The sequence below is a fragment of the Amblyomma maculatum genome, chromosome 3, assembly GCF_055883805.1.
Source record: "Amblyomma maculatum isolate TAMU_Amacu chromosome 3, ASM5588380v1, whole genome shotgun sequence".
NCBI lineage: Eukaryota > Metazoa > Arthropoda > Arachnida > Ixodida > Ixodidae > Amblyomma > Amblyomma maculatum.
Window position 1 is genome coordinate 149,892,888 of NC_139346.1, and position 17,219 is coordinate 149,910,106.

The 17,219-nt window shown below is 42.7% G+C and overlaps 1 protein-coding gene across 1 annotated transcript; it reads right to left on the reverse strand.

Moving 5' to 3' along the window:
- Positions 1-7,841: 7,841 nt before the first annotated feature.
- On the reverse strand, positions 7,842-16,072 carry LOC146196429 (chromosome transmission fidelity protein 8 homolog). Its single transcript, XM_084598192.1, has 3 exons — positions 15,880-16,072; positions 14,905-15,037; positions 7,842-9,446 (listed from the first exon to the last, which is right to left on the reverse strand). The coding sequence occupies exons 1-3, from the start codon at positions 15,900-15,902 to the stop codon at positions 9,240-9,242; spliced, it is 363 nt and encodes a 120-aa protein (XP_084454318.1). The 5' UTR covers positions 15,903-16,072; the 3' UTR covers positions 7,842-9,239.
- Positions 16,073-17,219: the final 1,147 nt, after the last annotated feature.

Genomic DNA, 17,219 nt, shown 5'->3' on the forward strand with positions numbered 1-17,219 from the left:
AAGATGCAGGCATTGGAGGAAAATGCAAACATAATGCTGTTGTGGAAGTTTTTTGGCGCAAAGCAACATACTATTGGAAACCAACTGCCTTCAAGCACGGGGTTTATCAATTGCATTGCTGCAAGAATATCCAAGTTAGGTTTTTCCATAAACCTCGACTAACAACCAAGAAATGTCGTTTCCAGAGGACACTGGAATTTCTCCGGAAACTAACAGAAGCGTGTGCGCTCTTAAGTTGTCCAGACCGGACAGCTTGTAAAGGAAAGCTGTCGATAAGGTACGATTCTTCACCATGCCCTTCTAAGTTGTCAGCACGTCTCCAGTTCAAATTAAACAAATGCAGACTGTGGCATAAAGGGATTCTAGACCTGGTTTGACCAGCGCTTCAGTCCCTGTGCGTTCTGCCAGCTTTCTGCACAACTAGTTAAATGGACACGCGCGTCTATTCATTTTCAAAAATTTGTGCAAAAGAGTTCACCGGGAACGAGACCTAGTGCTTGGAAAAACAAGTCGTGCAGAGAAAATGATTTAGGGATTACTGCAAAAGGTCATTTGTTTGCTTTTTTGCAATATTGAAAGAAGAGCAAGGACTACCATCACATTGAGCTTAACCACGACCGCAGCAGCGAATAAGCTGAATCCAACATGGGCACCGTTTGTGCTACCAATGTCGGGTCAGGATGCTGTAGAACTTGGACCGATACAAAATGCATGACATGTCACTCTTCACAGATGAGGCCCCAAAATTTTTTGGGCTGAGTGAAATGCGTACCTTGGTTCTTGTGTGGGCTTCAGCCACTTTCAGTGAGGCATGATATGATGTACCGTATTTACTCGAATAATGCTCGCACCACATCGCGGTGGGGCAGTACGCTAGTTATACAGCTGCTTTTAAGCTGAAAGCTTTCGAGTACGGGCTACAGCATAGCAACGGCGCTGCTAGCAGGCATTTCGGCATCAACGAGTTCTGCGTAGTGCGCTACTGGAGACAGCAATTGCAGTGTCGATACGGACTCGGATCAAGTCTCTGATCGAGAGTAGAACTGTATGGTCTGCTGTGAGCATTATACCACGGAACGCGGGGAGTGATGATGAGGCTGCGTGCAGTAAATAAAGTGCTTTAGCAATTTTCACTCTTGGCGACCCTGTACTTTTATAACAAGGGTAAGTTCTGCTTGAAAGTAAGGTTATGGTTATATTTACAATAGCTGACCTAAGAATCCCGATTCGCATCTATTTAAATTTGCTTTTAGCGCTTCAAAACATTTGCTCGAAATTTCCCCCGCATTACTATCGCATTCCCCAAACTTAGCATCAATTTTCCGCGAAAAACAGTGCGAGCATTATGCAAGTATAGTTCAAATTACCAATGCGCACCAATGCAACAAAAGGGCCGTTGTAGTGTGACAGAAGCTCCCGACACAAAGCACAGGTTCTATGACTCATCGATGTGGGCAAGTCATCAAGTTTCTTCAACTGTGAGCAGAATGATGAGACTATGAAAGGCTTGCCGTGGGCACATAATGGAAAGATAGTGGTATCATGGCAGTTTCGGAAGCACGAGGATTGAGAAAGTAAAAGAGGCTGTAGCCAGTCCTCAGACTCCTCACGTTGCACAGTGTTGTATGCATACATAATGAAAGGTAAGACATCATCCCAGTTCTTATAATCAAATGAGACTTGCATCCTTGCATTGTTATAGCAAAGTGGCAGGCATGCGATTTGTGCATTCAACGAGGCCGTTTGTTTGGGGATATGATACGGTTTGTGTGTTCTAACCTAGAAGTGCTGAAGTTTCCACAGCTGGACTCCTGGCTACATGAGCTGGCTACAGCTACAGAATGTTTTCCTTTTCTATTAAAAGCTACACTATGCCATTTATGAGGCACAAATAGCACACTTTATGAGAGTTAAAATGCAGTGTTTAATGATTCGAAGAAAAGTTACAACTGTTGACAACATAGATAGAGCACGGGTGCAGATATATGCAGTAACTAATTAGCATCTGTAAATGCAGTGAAATCTCATTAATTTGACCCTCGTTAATTCAATAATTCAAACTAGGTTAACGGTTCTGGCTGATGCCCATGTAAACCTACGTGTCAGACGCTAGTTAATTCAGACGTGGGTGGGCTCGCACAGTTAATTCAGATAGATCATGTCGAGGTACAACCCAGGAAACCAGCGAACTACTGGCACCCACACACCGCAGATGCGACAAAGATCTGAAGCGTAGAATTATTTTGGCTTCTCAAATTCACACAGTTCCGCCGCTGCCGTCAGGCACACGCGTCGGCTGGTCACACCATGTTGGACACTGCTGCTTTGCATGTCTTTGGTCATTTAGTTTTATTTTGGGCGAGGTCACACAGATTTATATAACATCTATGCATATTCCCCTCTTTTGCATCCACATGCTTAGAGTACACGGGCCCATCGCATTTCGAGGAAATTGCTCTGATACAAGCAGTTTCCAGCAGATTTTTAGTGACACCTAATACTCCGAAACCCGCCGGAATGGTGCAGTGGTTACGGCACTCGACTGCTGTTCCCAAGAATGCGGGATCGAATCCTGGCCTCGGCGGCCGCTTCTCGATGGAGGCAAAAAGCAAGGTGCCCATGTGCTGTGCGATGTGAGTGCACGTTAAGAACCTCAGGTGGTCGAAATTTCCGCAGTCCTCCACTAGGGCGTCTCTAATAACCTGAGTTGCTTTCAGACATTAAACCCGTAAACCAAACCAAACCAATACTAAAAACATTCTTCATAGTCCCTTGAAGGTTGAATCAACGAGATTTTGCTGTATTCTATTTTTATCAGGCTCATTCTTCAAAGAATGTTATGTAATACAATGTATTCTGGTTTGTGTAGTGTCTTGCACTGCTGTTCCTATTTTCAATAGTTTATCCTCAGAATAGGCCATGAAAGCAGGCCAAATGATTTCTACATTTAAAACTTTAGTGACAGTGAAAAAAAAAAAAAAACACTGCAGAATTGTAGAATTTATTATTTTTTTTTTTTTCAAAGTGAAGTAATTCAAGACCCTTTTGTAACATGTAATGCAATATAGCTATCCAGATGTTCTTTCAAACAATTACATTCACCATAAAAAAAAGAAATGTTTAGCACAAACTTTTGGGAAAAAAATATACACAAAGTTGAAAAAGCCATAAATATAAAAAATAAACTAATGAAAAAAAAAAAGTTCAAAATATAAGAAATATGTTACCAGAGTGCCACTTTGATTTCGAATCTTTTTGGGACCATTAAGGTAGGTGACTCTGAGGGGTCTTGGAAAAAACAATAATGAATTAGCACCTAAGACGGTATTTCAAGCACATAAACAATCCTTAGTTCAAATGCTATAGTGCATAACACGAAGAAAAAAGCTTCAAACTTGCTGAGCAAAAAAAAAAAAAGAAAATATGGAAAGAAAAGAAAGAGTAGAGAAAAAGGAACAGAAAAAATGCTTCGGGATATGTGAAATGCACTGCACTGCCTCTTTTCCTAGTTGTGAAAATTCAGCATCCCTAATTATCAGTTTCGTGTTTTTCAGCACCAGTTGTCGGCACCCACCTCCCATAGCAGCTGTTGTTACTGACATAACCATTCTGTTTACATCAAAAAAATGCAGTGAAGCCAGTACCTACGATCTGTTCTGTAATGTGGTGGAGTTGTCGCAACTACATTGCTAAATTGCGAAAAATGTTTGTTTTCACCATGGTCTTTTTCTCATAGCATAGCTTACAGTTTTTGTTCTTGAACTTGTTTATGGTGAGCATGTATGGTTAGAGAATGGTGGCCGAGTGAGAGCTTGTTTGCAAACAAGATTGAAAATCTACTCAGAGAGCTCTTGCAAGCTAGGAAGTGAAACACAGCTCAGTGTGGCTGACAGAGCTTTGCACTTTGTCGATGTTTAAAGAACCAACCCGATGCATACTGAGGCTTCACTCGCATCATCCAAGGCTTACAGGTGTGCCAACAGAACAATGAATCAGCTTCATGTCATTACACGTGGTGAAACCAGACCAGAGAAGAGTCACAATGCCCATGTAGATCATGAGGACAGTTAACTTGATCATTTAACTCAGAACCACTTTGAATCCAAAACCTCTTGGAATGAGTACGTGTTGGTTTATCCAAGATTACCGGCCGGGCATAGCTCTTTGTTCCGAAATAGCTTGTGTTGAGAAAAAAATGAAAGAAGAATTACAGGCAGTCAAAGGCTTCCTTGGTCCAGTTCTGAGTGGAATGCCCACATCTTCGCTCAGGTGCACACCAGCTTCCCGTTTAAGCGAAAACTGGATAAGCTTCTGCACCAGCGGCACGAAATTGATACCTTAGGCATCTAATCGCTACCCTACAAAGCAGAGATAAAATGGTTTGAACATGTAGTGATCACATTTACGTATTTTAGAATGAGCACCTGAATGACTGTCCAAGCTAAAATCAGGGCTTCTAAAGTCGTCCCTCTATTCTACACTGCTAGTTTGATCAAAAAGATCTGCAGCTGAAGCAAACGATTCGAGCAACTGACGTTGGATTCTTTACATAGCCTGAAGCGAGCCCGATAGCATTTTTCTATCAGCTCCCACCGCAATGCAGATAAAAATCCATTATGTGTTATAACCTACCGAGTAGAAAAGCAAACTATGCTAAAAATAAAAGTTCAGTGTTCTGGAATGGAAATATTTGAGCTTGGTAGCATGCATAAAACTGATTCATGTGTAAATGATGCCCCATGCCACAGTGCCGAAAGAGCTGAATTAGGGGCAAACACTAATTATCGATCTCATGCCATTGGGAAAGAAGTACCATAAGAAGAGACTCCATGTCAAACAGTGCAAAGCCAGTGATTCGTATAAAGCACATTCATTTGTGTGCTGCAATATGCTGCAAAGAGTTCTAAAATTATATACAGATCAGACATTTCACTGCAGCTGTGTAAAATGTCTCAAAAGATCTGTTTAAATATCGCTCGTCACTTAACAAAAAAAAAGGAGTAATACTTGCACAACATAACTAAGGGCCCACTTTACTTCCACAATTCCACCCTTTCTCCTCGTGCAGCCTACACTGTCTAGCAAACAGCAAAGGCCCACATCACAGAAAACTACCCGCGCTCAAACAGCTGAAGACGGCAATGCGTGCTTGTGCCTTGGGAGCAGCAACATCGTTTTGGATAAGAGCAAGACTCACAATTGACAAAATGTGCAGTAATTTTTACAGCGTTATCCTTATATGCTAAAATTTGGCATAATGTTGGAAAGAACATGCATTTTGGGATATCTATGCAATTACGTTGCATGTCTCTCTGTTATATTCCTACTCATAAGTCTCCCTGTCGCAAGTGGCTGGTGTCATTCGCAAAGGTGACTGGCTCCCCATTGATAAAGGTGGCAGCTAAACTTATCTGACAGGCTTATAAGGACCACAGGCTGATAATGATTTGTTTGAACAGTGACGTCATTACTGCTTAAAGCTACCAGTTATTCTAACTGCGCAATATACATTTTTTAAGCTACTAAACATCATCATCATCATAAGCCTGACTATACCCACTGCAGGGCGAAGGCCTCTCCCATATTTCTCCACTTAACCCTGTTCTGTGCTAGCTGCATCCACTTGACCCCCGCGAACTTCTTAACCTCATCCGCCCACCTAACTTTCTGCCGCCCCCTGCTCGCTTTCCTTCTCTTGGAATCCAGTTTGTTACCCTAAGCGACCATCGGTTATCCTCTCTTCGCACTACATGTCCTGCCCATGTCCATTTCTTCTTCTTAATTTCCACTAGAATGTCGGTAACTTGAGTTATTTCTCTGACCCACTCTGCACGCTTCCTATCTCTTAATGTTGCCCCTACCATTTTTCGTTCCATAGCCCTCTGGGTTGTCCTCAAATTAAGTAGAACTCTCTTGGTTAGCCTCCACGTTTCAGCCCCATAGGTGAGTACAGGTAAGATGCAACTGTTGTATACTTTCCTCTTGAGCGATACCGGTAAGCTGCTAGTCATAATCTGCTACTAAACTTATTGCATGACAAAGCCAGGCAGCCGCAGGTCCATCTGCATTACCCCGATGCAGATACCAGTATCAGCCTGACAGAATGGAAAAATTTGTTGGAGTTTAAGCACGGCTCGAACCTAGGAACACGAGCGAAAGCTGTGACAGTAGATGCGATAAATACAGAAATGTAGGTAAGGTGCAGTCGCTATGAGGAAGGTGGGAGTGAAAGTGGAAAGAGGAGTCCTAGTAGAGGGCTACAGAGCGATTGCGACCACGGGGAACTTTAACGTGCACAAACATCTCATGCATGAGGATGCCACTCTGTTGCACCTCCTTCGAAACGCAGCCACTGGCAGTCGCATCTGAGCCCGCATACTTTGAAACAGTAGCCAACCGTCTTACCCACTGCACCAATGCGGTAGGGCGCATATTTCTTTCTATAAGTTAGGTTTTAGGGAAAGGAAGGTGGACGCTTACACTTAATCGTGTGAAGGTCACACCCACTTTTTGAATGTCAAGTGGCTAGATGCTTTTTCACAAGATTACACTTCAAGTGGTCGGATGATTTGGGGAAAGGAAAGCACAGTTGTTGTTGTTGTGGTTGCAGGAAGAAGAAAAAGAAAATACACGGGCCTGCTACTGCCTCTGTAGCTGAGCCACCTCCGCTGCTTCGTGCGGACAGAAGAGAAAATAGAGAAGAAAGAAAAAGAAAGACGCCTGCCGCAACAACCGTCGTCCACCACCGAAGCAATGGCGGGTGATATGACGGCCTACAACAGATAAAAACTCGGTGGCAAGCGGCGGTGACCTACCTATCCCAGCCCCATCAGGGCCAGGACCAGCCACCCTCCTCCACCTCCTCCGGAAGGCACAGTATATTTATAGCCACACTTTGTCCTGTGGCTCCTTGAAGGTCAATGGCTAGCCCACGATGACATTGTGCATTGGTATGTAAGAAAGGAAAGGCACAATAGTATGTCACATTTTCCTCTGTAGACATCTAAACCGCATAGCAACAATTTGGCTTCCTGCTGCTTGAAAGTCCAATGGAAGCCCATGCTGACCTTGACCCGAGGTGGAGTAGTGAAGCTTTCGCTTGAAAATTATCATTCAGGGTTCTGTTGGCTATTTTCAACCAAAAGCTATTGTGGCCACAGAGCAGAATTTTAAAACCAACATAAAGCAAGGCAGAATAGAAACAGCAAGGATTTTACACAGAGAAAAGTTGAGTGATAAATGTTTAAACATCCTCTATCGCTCCTGACAGCTAGCATATATTGTTCTTTTTTCCTTGCCTCAACAGGTTCTTCCCATAGCACGACGCTTGCCAAACCAAGACCATTATTGCTTGTTTTATTAACTGCTCCTAACTGCTTTTGTCCCTGTCTCAATGCTGTTAAAATACACTTCCACTTGGTTTGACCACAACTAAAGCTGTCTTGTCTTACATTCTTGGTGCCTTACGTCTGCTTATTTGAAATACTTGTGCTCAAAAGTTCCTGCTCAAGTAAAAAGAATTTAGTGTGAATGCCAGTAAGAAAGCAACACTAGAGATTAGTTTGACATCTATGCACTATCTCTAACCAGCCGAATGAGTGACAGTAAGCTGATAAATCAATTTAAGTGTGCTGTGGTGCTGACGACTTTCCCCAAGGCACTACTTTTAGAACTCAGTGGTATCTTTCATTTCAATTGGTATAATGCTACGAAAAGTACAAAAGATGCCTGTTCCAAGTTAGAACGCTTAAACATACAGTTACGAAAGCTGCCATGAAGAATGACGGAAGTAAATGCAAAAGCTGGGAACAGTTTGCATGAGGAAACACGGAGTACAAAAATTCAAATAGAAGCACACATGTGAGCAGTTTATTTAATAAAAACTAAAAACACATTTGTACAACAATATACATACACTGCAGCTTGCAGCATGCGTTAAGTCCGTTAGCTGGCATATGCACACAAAAAGCATTTTTCTGACAATCAGAATTACCACTTTTCAATTCCATCACAAAGGGGTACAAGAGATTGCGCTCTTATTGCAAAGGTGATTATACAATTGCATGAAAGCATGAGAGGATATGAGGAAAGGGTAGCTACATCAAATATGGTTACCTCTTCAATTATTCTGACTGGATGTCTAAAAAATATCTCATGGGATTGTGATGCCCAATAGGCATTAGGATCATAAGTAAGAGAAAGAGAGAGACCCTTTAATGAAAAACAGAGAATTTTGATAGCGTTTAGATTTCGCTGGCATGCTACTCTGTGCAGGAAGGGGAATTCGGGAAGGAAAGATTGAAAAAGAATGGTGAGGAAAAAAATAGAATTGAAGGGGGAGATAAAATACGGCCACTAAATATGTGTTAAGGTGCTTCATGGAATAATGGTATGAAATGAAGTGATGAAATGCATGATCCAACAAATGTGCTCATAGAGTTCAAAGCTTGAAAAATGCCTGAGGGAAACATGCAAGGTGAATTTAGAGTTTATCAAGGAGTCCAATGTCTTTCAAATACGTAAATAAAAAGTTCATTGTGAGTCTCTGTTGCCTAGGGCAGGCTAAGGGACCTAAAACACTGTTCATTGTTAAAGGCACTGGGGAGAGCTTCTCCATGCTATGTTCATAGTACACACGCTCGTCAGCGTACGCAGGGCACTCAAGTAGGATATGTTGCACAGTTTCAACCAAAGCACAGTTGTCACAAAGCGGACTGTTCATTTGACCAAAACGGTAGCGCAAGTTATTTGCATATGCCCAGTTCAGGTGAAGTCGGTGGTAAAGAGTTTCTAGTTGGCGAGGAATTTCGGAGAGAGTCGATCTTAGATGTGGGTCAATTGAGTAAAGAAATTGGTAGTGTTGTGTCAGCAAGCTCACAACAACTTAAGCATGATGCTATATATGAACGTGACTGGTACAGCAGGCATAACAAAACCAAGCTGCCAGCCCTCTCTCTCTTTTTTTCTCCCCTCCCCTCCCCCATCGTCTTGGATTTGAAATGGCAAGAACCAGGTATCACGATAAAAATCAACTGCTTCCTTCCTTCCTTGATTCTGAAAGCTGGCAGCATTGAATTTTCTTAGCAGATTACGTGTGCCAGGTCGCAGAATCATAGTGCCTTAAAACTTGTGCAACCTTTTGAGACTGATCCAGTAATCCATGGATGCCTGACTTAGAAGCCAGCAGCTAGAGCTGCCCTCACAGCTTTTAAACATACTCTCTGCAGTTTCACAAACAGTCATTTCTTAAGGGGGACGTTGCTAACAATGGGCTTGGGACGAGACCGAAAGATAATTTTCCTAGTGACAATGCCACGCACAAGGTACTCCTTTGTACGATGTGGATCTGTTTCTTCTGTGGACTTCGCAATTACGAGAAATGGCTTTTCCACATCCTGCTCTTTGCCGTAGAGAATATGGTGACCAACAAGCAGAACGGGGACGCCCTGCAACAAAAAATTCAAAACAGTCCCATAACATTTAAAGGTCAATAGGTTGGCCTGCACAACATACGACGAGCGTGAAACCACAACAGAAAATATCAATATGCTTGTAGAGGCGGCGAACAAGAAGCTGCCACGAAAATTGCAACTTTTGGAAATTGATTCCAAGTAGCGCAACACAAAATTTTTACTTTGTAAATGACCGCAAACTGAATTTTGCTTCCAAACCACCCCCCCTCCACCTCATGACAATACTATCACACTTGTTTGTTAGAGGAACATGAAGCATTTAAAGAAGCATAAATACAAAATTGTTTGGTCAGGGTTTTTTCTGTAGTGATATATGTATACATTAGTATATATATATAGTATATAGACGACTTTAGTTTCGATGCCTGGGCACAGCTATCTTAGTTTGATGGTGGTGCTCCGTATCAGCCAAACTGAGAAAGTCCGCTCCGGCTCCTCTTGATGCCATCTTAGGCTGTGCTGTGCATGTTGATGCTGCGATGGGGCAGTGTGAAAGTGCTATTTCGCGGTGCTTGTGAAAGCTATCGGACACCTTTGTGCTATTTTGTGTTTTGTGCGAGCGCGCCAGCAAACTGTATACCATCCGTTCGGCATGGCCGCAGCTGTTGGAAACAGCACTAGCGGCCAGGGCGACTGTGAAGGATTGCGCTCCGCTTCCGCAGGCCGAACTCGTCAGAGTTAACTGTGAGTATGTATCTGTTGTATCTTACACGATACATGTATTTTCAATCATATTCTATAATCGCAATGGTAACTGTACACACAAACACACAGCGAATTAACCGTATGGGCAGCTACCAAACGCGGAATACAGATACTATGAAAGATGCTTTCCAGTTATTGCCGCATTGATTTATTGAAAAGTGCGACCAACACCAGCAAAGCTGAACTCGGTGCAAACAAAATCCTTGAGACAAAATATTTTCCTGCCCCCTTGAATCTTCATAACATTCCCTGCATTTGATATGATGGCTCCTTGTGTAGAAGTTTGCAAGTTCCTTCGCCCTAGCTTGAAGAAAGAAACAAATGCTCAAAACTGCACTGACAATTACAATACTCGCTAATGTGAAATCTGACCACAGCTCTTTGCGTCAAAAACCTAGCGTTTTTGTCGCCAGGAGCAAGAGTAGCCATATGCATCCATTCTGCCAGTGGTACAGTCCTACAGTCCACAATACTTCCGGTCGAGCAGTGTCACCTAGCGGCCGATCAGAGAAACGTTATGAAGATGAATTATAGTGCGATTCCTTCAGCTTTTAAATTCAGCAGCAACATCTAGCAGCTATTCGAAGAAATTTCATGACAACATATAAAAGTGAAATAAAACACAGTATACTTCTTGATGGTTCTGTGGCACAACGTATTAGCACTGCATTTTTTAATGCGAAAAGCGGTAGTTCGAATGCATTTGTTTTAGATTTTTCTTTCTCTTTGCATTGCGCTAATCTATTAAATAATTTTCTGGACACACAAGAAAGAATCCTACAGCCCGGACTGGCCTTTTCCACAAGCAATAGGGTGGCCACTCGAGGCACCGTACCCCGGGTACACTTGAGCCTTATGCTTAAGCTTTAGATAGCGTTACAGGATCCCTCGAAATTCGAGCACTGCCATTCACTAGACTGTCTAAAATGTCTGTGTTCCAGATGGCCAGTTGGCTTTTAGTCACTTTTTTCAGGTCATAGCACAGAGATTGTTTTAGTGAACTGTGGTGATCCTTCTACCAGGTGTTTCGAGTATGACTGCATTGGCACACAAACAACCAACCACTCATACAAGGGACTTCACATGCATCCACAGACCATTCTTAGCGTTACATTCCACACACCTGTACTGCTGGTTGGTTCCTCACTGCCACTGTGCATGCCCTATAAAAATGCAATAACCCGCAGGATGGCAACCACCCATAACGCGAAATCCAGTGACAGCTTCAAGTGATACAAGCAGATTTTAGAAGGAGGAGGCATGTGTGATACAGCTCAAAACTAGAGGACCGTGCGTGTATGAGCGCTGGAGCTCTCTTGAAATCCTGAATATTGGAGGTAGCCCACCATACACCACAACCTGAATGCGGAGATGTGCGCCTCTCTCAAGATGTTTACAATTACTTCAATCAGCTAATCAGCCTATTGCATGCACCACAGTGTCTTTGTTGACCAATTGTGCTCAGTACAAGCATTTACTGTCAGCCACTGAAACAAGATTTTTACCAGGCTACAGTTTGAGGCCAGAGCACTTCAAGCAGTGGGAGTCAGAAATGCAGTCAGCTTGCCCAACTGTGCGATCACGGCAAAGAAATCCTTCTCATGCCTCGCCTGATCCTACACCGCAATGGGGATGCAATGCGCAAAGGTCATATTGTGTTCAATGACATCTACAAACTGCCTAACCAGGGGTCGTTTCGTGCTGACTGCCTGAACCGAGATGTTTGCAACAACTGAGTACTGGAATTGCTTTTACCACTATGTACAAGACATGCAACAGTTCCACCACCCCCAAACCTAACCTTCGAATAACCTCAAATTCAACTCTACAAATTTCACCACAATACTACCACCATGGCGAAGCACAACTGAGTTTGTTGTTTTGGCGGCAAGTGCTGCCCAATTGTATGTGCCTCGTCATTTGCTCCTCTCACTTCAGCACTCCTTCTTTCTATGAGCACCAGCAACAATGTGATGTGAGGAGACGAGGCATTAACAGCCTGCAAAAGACAACACATGCACCAAGACACCAGCTTTCCTAGCCAGTGTGCCTATGTGACAAATGCATGGATTACCCACAGCAGCATACAACTTGTTTCTAGTATTGCATTCATCATCTTGCTGTGTATTCATCATCTCAGAGTGCCTGCAAAATGTGCTCCAATCCATTCTTATTCATCTAGTTATTTCACTCCCATAGTCTGAACCTGCGCTCACTACGTGACCTAAGTTGATGTGTTCCCTTATCATTTTCAATGCTCTGCCTCAGTGTCAGAGCCATTGCATACCAACTCCGTTTTTCTTGAAGGCCGTATCAATATCACACAAGCATTTTGAGGAGCACCAGAGTTCACGAGTAAAATCTCCATCCTTTCATTTCCAATTGTAAATGTGGCTTCACATTGATGCTGAAAAGCAAAGCCAAAAAAATGAAACAAACCAAATAAAGTAGATGATCTCTTTCTAGTGCAAGGACCAGATGACCTGAGAAACGGCAGGTGTAGCAGCCATCTCTTTAGTGACTTTGCCATTTCTTCAAACACAACAAATATTGGTTTGTTATGTATGGCATTTCCAGGTTTAGAAATGAGTTTTCCTCTATCCTTATAATATTGGTGCTGTGTAGCTGTCCTACTAGTTTTCAGCTTTTGCTTTTCTATTTTGATTTGTAGTGAATGTGACTGCAGAGTTAAAATACGGGTGTTTTCTATGAATTAAAAAAAAATGGCTTCCAGTTCAGTGCATACCTACGTTTCCTGTTTTGTCAACTCATCTTACTTCCCGCTTGACAGGAGAAAGGCTAATGAAAATATGAAGCTGCATTATACCCACTTTCATGTAATAGGCTCATAGATTTTTGTCACATCAGAGCATGCACGTGGCTTAACATAGCTTTGTGCTAGTTAACTAAATTAAATGTCAGCTCCTATTCTAGCTGTTTAGACTTGTTGATGACCTAATTCATATTTACTTTGAAATCCACAAAAACATAAAAGATGCTTTAGTAATGCCTTCTTTACAGCATAATGATTTTTCAGTGCACCTAATAATCCTGTGCAAAAGCGTTTGCATATCGGGGTTTAGCGTCCCAAAGTGACTCAGCCTATGAGAGATACGGCATTGGATGGCTCTTGAAATTTCAACCACCTGAGGTTCGTTAACATGCACTGACATCGCACAGCACGTGGGTGCCCAGCTTCTCGCTTCCATCGAAAAGCGGCCGGGGTTCAATCCCGCATCCTTGGGCACAGAAGTCGAGCGCCCTAACTACTGCACCAAAGCATGACACAGTTAACTGTCCCGATTGACTCTGTTACTATTCAGAAAGAATAGCAAATAGGTATCTAAGAATTTCTCATCATTCAACACAGGTTTTTGTCTAAAATTGCAACAAAACCATTTTGAGGTTGGGCTATCAGCCAGGCCAGATAGCCCAATCCCGAACCTTGCTCAAGTACATTTGAGATTAATAATGAATAATTACCTAACAAGGTGCTTAATGATGGTATAAGAGACCCACTATAAGTAATATTTATTATATATATAGTGAAACGCGTTGTATAGAGTAACTTAATTCAAGACAGATGCCCCACTCTTACATACATTCAAGAAAAGGCAATGACAGAGCAAATTTTGAATAAATGACACTGGCACCACTAAGCACCAACTGAGGCCACAATGTGCCAAACACTTCAATGTGTGGTAAGCCTAACTCTTCTAAGCACTGCGACTAAAGCTGAGAGGCATGTTCTTGCTCCAGTGCTTAGTATACATAATCATCGTATGCATAACTGCATCCTCTGCGGGGCAAAGACCGCTCCCATAGCTCTCCGGTCAACCCTGTGCTACGCCAGCATTTTATTCCAACCTTTTTCATTAGCCTCCTTGTTTCTGCTCCATAGGTGAGCACTGCTAAGATACAGCTATTAAATACTATTCTCTTCAGAAATATTGCAAATCTGCTGCGTATTCATCATCTCAGAGTGCCTGCAAAATGTGCTGCAATCCATTCTTATTTATCTAGTTATTTCACTCCCATAGTCTGAACCTGCGCTCACTATGTGACTTAAGTTGATGTGTTCCCTTATCATTTTCAATGCTCTGCCTCATTACCATACCTCATTACTTCATTATCAACAATTATCTAAAAATAAATACATCAGATTGCTTTAAGATCAAGATTAATGAGACATAAAGGCATCGTCACGGTAAGTTCATCCCATTGCCGAATATAAGAAATAATTGTTTCAAGTTTAGTTATTTTCCGCGAACTTGTAAAGATTGGAACTCTCTTCCAGATTCTGCTGTTCAGTCATCATCATTATCTGAATTTCTATGCCATTTAGAAAATTTCATCTATAGCATTAGCACAAAGTGATGAGGTCATATTGCTGTTATGTAAGATGGCTGTAGTTCCGATTTCTGTGCGATTCATTTTTGTTTTGTTTGTGCATGTAATCAGAGACTATTTTTAATTGACTACTGGTTTTCATCATGTTCTGTATTGCTCATTTTGCTGTTGATATTTGTTTTGTATTTTCCACTCCTGTTACAGCCCCTTGTGGTGGCTGACAGTATAATAAAATGAAATGGTTGCTGAACTGTGATGTCTATGATGTTCAACATGGTAGGTTTTGTAGGAAGCCAAAACATGTACACTACAAGTCAGAACAAGTTCTGCCCATAGCAGTCTGCATAACAATCATAGATTCAAATAAATCTCATACCGCTTTGGTATAATGAAGGTCCCCGATGTATTTGCCAAGAAAGTCTCCGTGCTTCAGCATCAGGTCACCTTGGAGCTCAACTATCCGCCATTCTGGGATGCTTGACTTGGCAGTGGGGCTAGATGTCTCTGGACTGCAGAAAAAAAAGACAAGGCAAAGTCTGGTATCATTATCATGCTTAGGTGCTATTTAGCATATTTTCATGGCTTCTACAAGGAACGCTTTCAAGGATAGGAGCAGAGGTACTGACTGACTTGATTTTTATGTGCTAATGGAATGCTGTGGGTTTCATGGCGCGCTATTACTGAAAGCTCCACAACCTCCTTTAGTTTTTTGGCATAGGCCAAAATGTCACCACACAGGGATTTCTGCTTATCTGTCTGTCCAGTACTCATTCCTTTTCTAGGCTGTCAAAGAAGTAAGAGCGGGGGCCTACCTGTATGTTTACTCCCGCCTCTTCATATGTTTATGGTTGGTTTACACCGTTGAACATTTCAAAGCAATTCAGACTATAACGGACGCCGTAGTGGATGGTTTCGGTCATGGGGTCATTTAACGTGCACTGGCATTGTACAGTACACTGGCGCGTCGCTTTTCGCCTCTATCGACAAGCAGCGGCGGCCACGGCCGAGATCTAATTTCGCGTCTTCGGGTGCCCGACCCAATGAACCACTGCGACGGAGTGTAGGTGGTGTTAAAGGTGTTTAGTCTTGCTTATATAATAAGAAATCCTAATGAAGAACAGGACATGATTAAGGGAGTCCTAATCCGCACCGTAAATCGCAAGAAGAGCAGCCAGGCGGGAAGTTGCGATGCAGTGCCCCGAGGTTATGAGGCTTGCCGTACCAGCAGGTTTACGCTGATTTACACTCAACGTCAATTAACTTCGGCACGCGTGAGACAAAGAAAACAGAAGTTCAGGTACATCTCTCACCGTCAGACGCGAGTCAACGTGGATAAACATGCGACACTCACATTTTAACAAGTATTTGCACCATGTTGGAAGTCACCGCTATTCAAATGCATTCAATAAAAATCTTGATCAGGTCAAACAATGATGAAGGACGTCAACACATGGCTGCAAATGCAAGCAGTGCATAAAATGCTGTGATAAGTTTACTGCTCAAACGTGGCTCAACATTCAGCCAGCCGCCTTTTGATTCAGCTGCCCGCCTTTTGAGTCATGATGATGATAGTGTCTTAAATAACGTAAAAAAAAATAAATGTTGCGTGCTTGAGTGCTTGAGTGTCCAGCAGCAGCATTCTCATAACGCTCAACTATCATAGTAAACTATTTGCACTTTGTCATCACAGTCATTAATCAACTAATGGAATACCGAAACTGAAACCAAACCAATAAGCGATCGTAGGTAAACATCGTTACGCATCACTACAAAAAAAAATTGCGGTTTGTACATGGTAGAACATAGACCTCGGTTTGTACACGAACCAGGCCATCCACTTCCAGAGCAAACTATGACAGCACGTAGACAGTACTCTCCCATCTACTCCCTGCGCAGTCCCGCCATCTCTCCCACCCTGGAAATTACCTTTGTGGCAAAGTTGGACGACTATGTATCAAAAATAAAGTCCACACCCCACGAACTTCACTTAAATACTTCACCCTTGAGCACATCTCTGCGTACTATAGTCAACTCTATACTGGTGGCTCTGTTATATGCCTGTCATAGACCTTGGCCTGTCTCCTCATCCATCGGCGTCTGGATACCATCCACAATCTAGACCACACTCAGTCACCGCACTTCGGCTATGGCTACTGAGTTAACAGCTCTGCGAATAGATATTACCTTAGCGCTGCACTGCACTTGCTAAGGTCGTCAAGAATTCAGGAACAGCTCATCATTGACATAAACTTAAGTTGCATACTGAGGCCTGCAAGCTGCTTCGCCTGCTCACTGTGACATTGTGGGCAACAAATAACTACGCCGACGCCGCTGCAAAGCTAGTACCTGAAGATTAATCAAGAAGAATTCAGATTCCATTTTTACGAAGAGATGCAGCAAAACTTGGGGCTACTGAATAGTAGCGATCACAGCACTCTCTGTGGTGTGATCCGGACCATCAATGCCGCCCTTTACATGTAATAGATCCCGCTCATGTCTTTCGAATTTCATCCAATTTGAGCAGATGCCATTGTAACTGTCTGCACCGAATTCGCTTTAATGTGTCGTACACAAATTACTTCCTTCACAAGATCGGCCAGCAGCCGTCTGTGCTTGCAGCAAGTCACAACTAACCAGAGAATCCCACTTACCGCACCTACACAAACCAGTGGAGGTATACTTAGGAGGGAG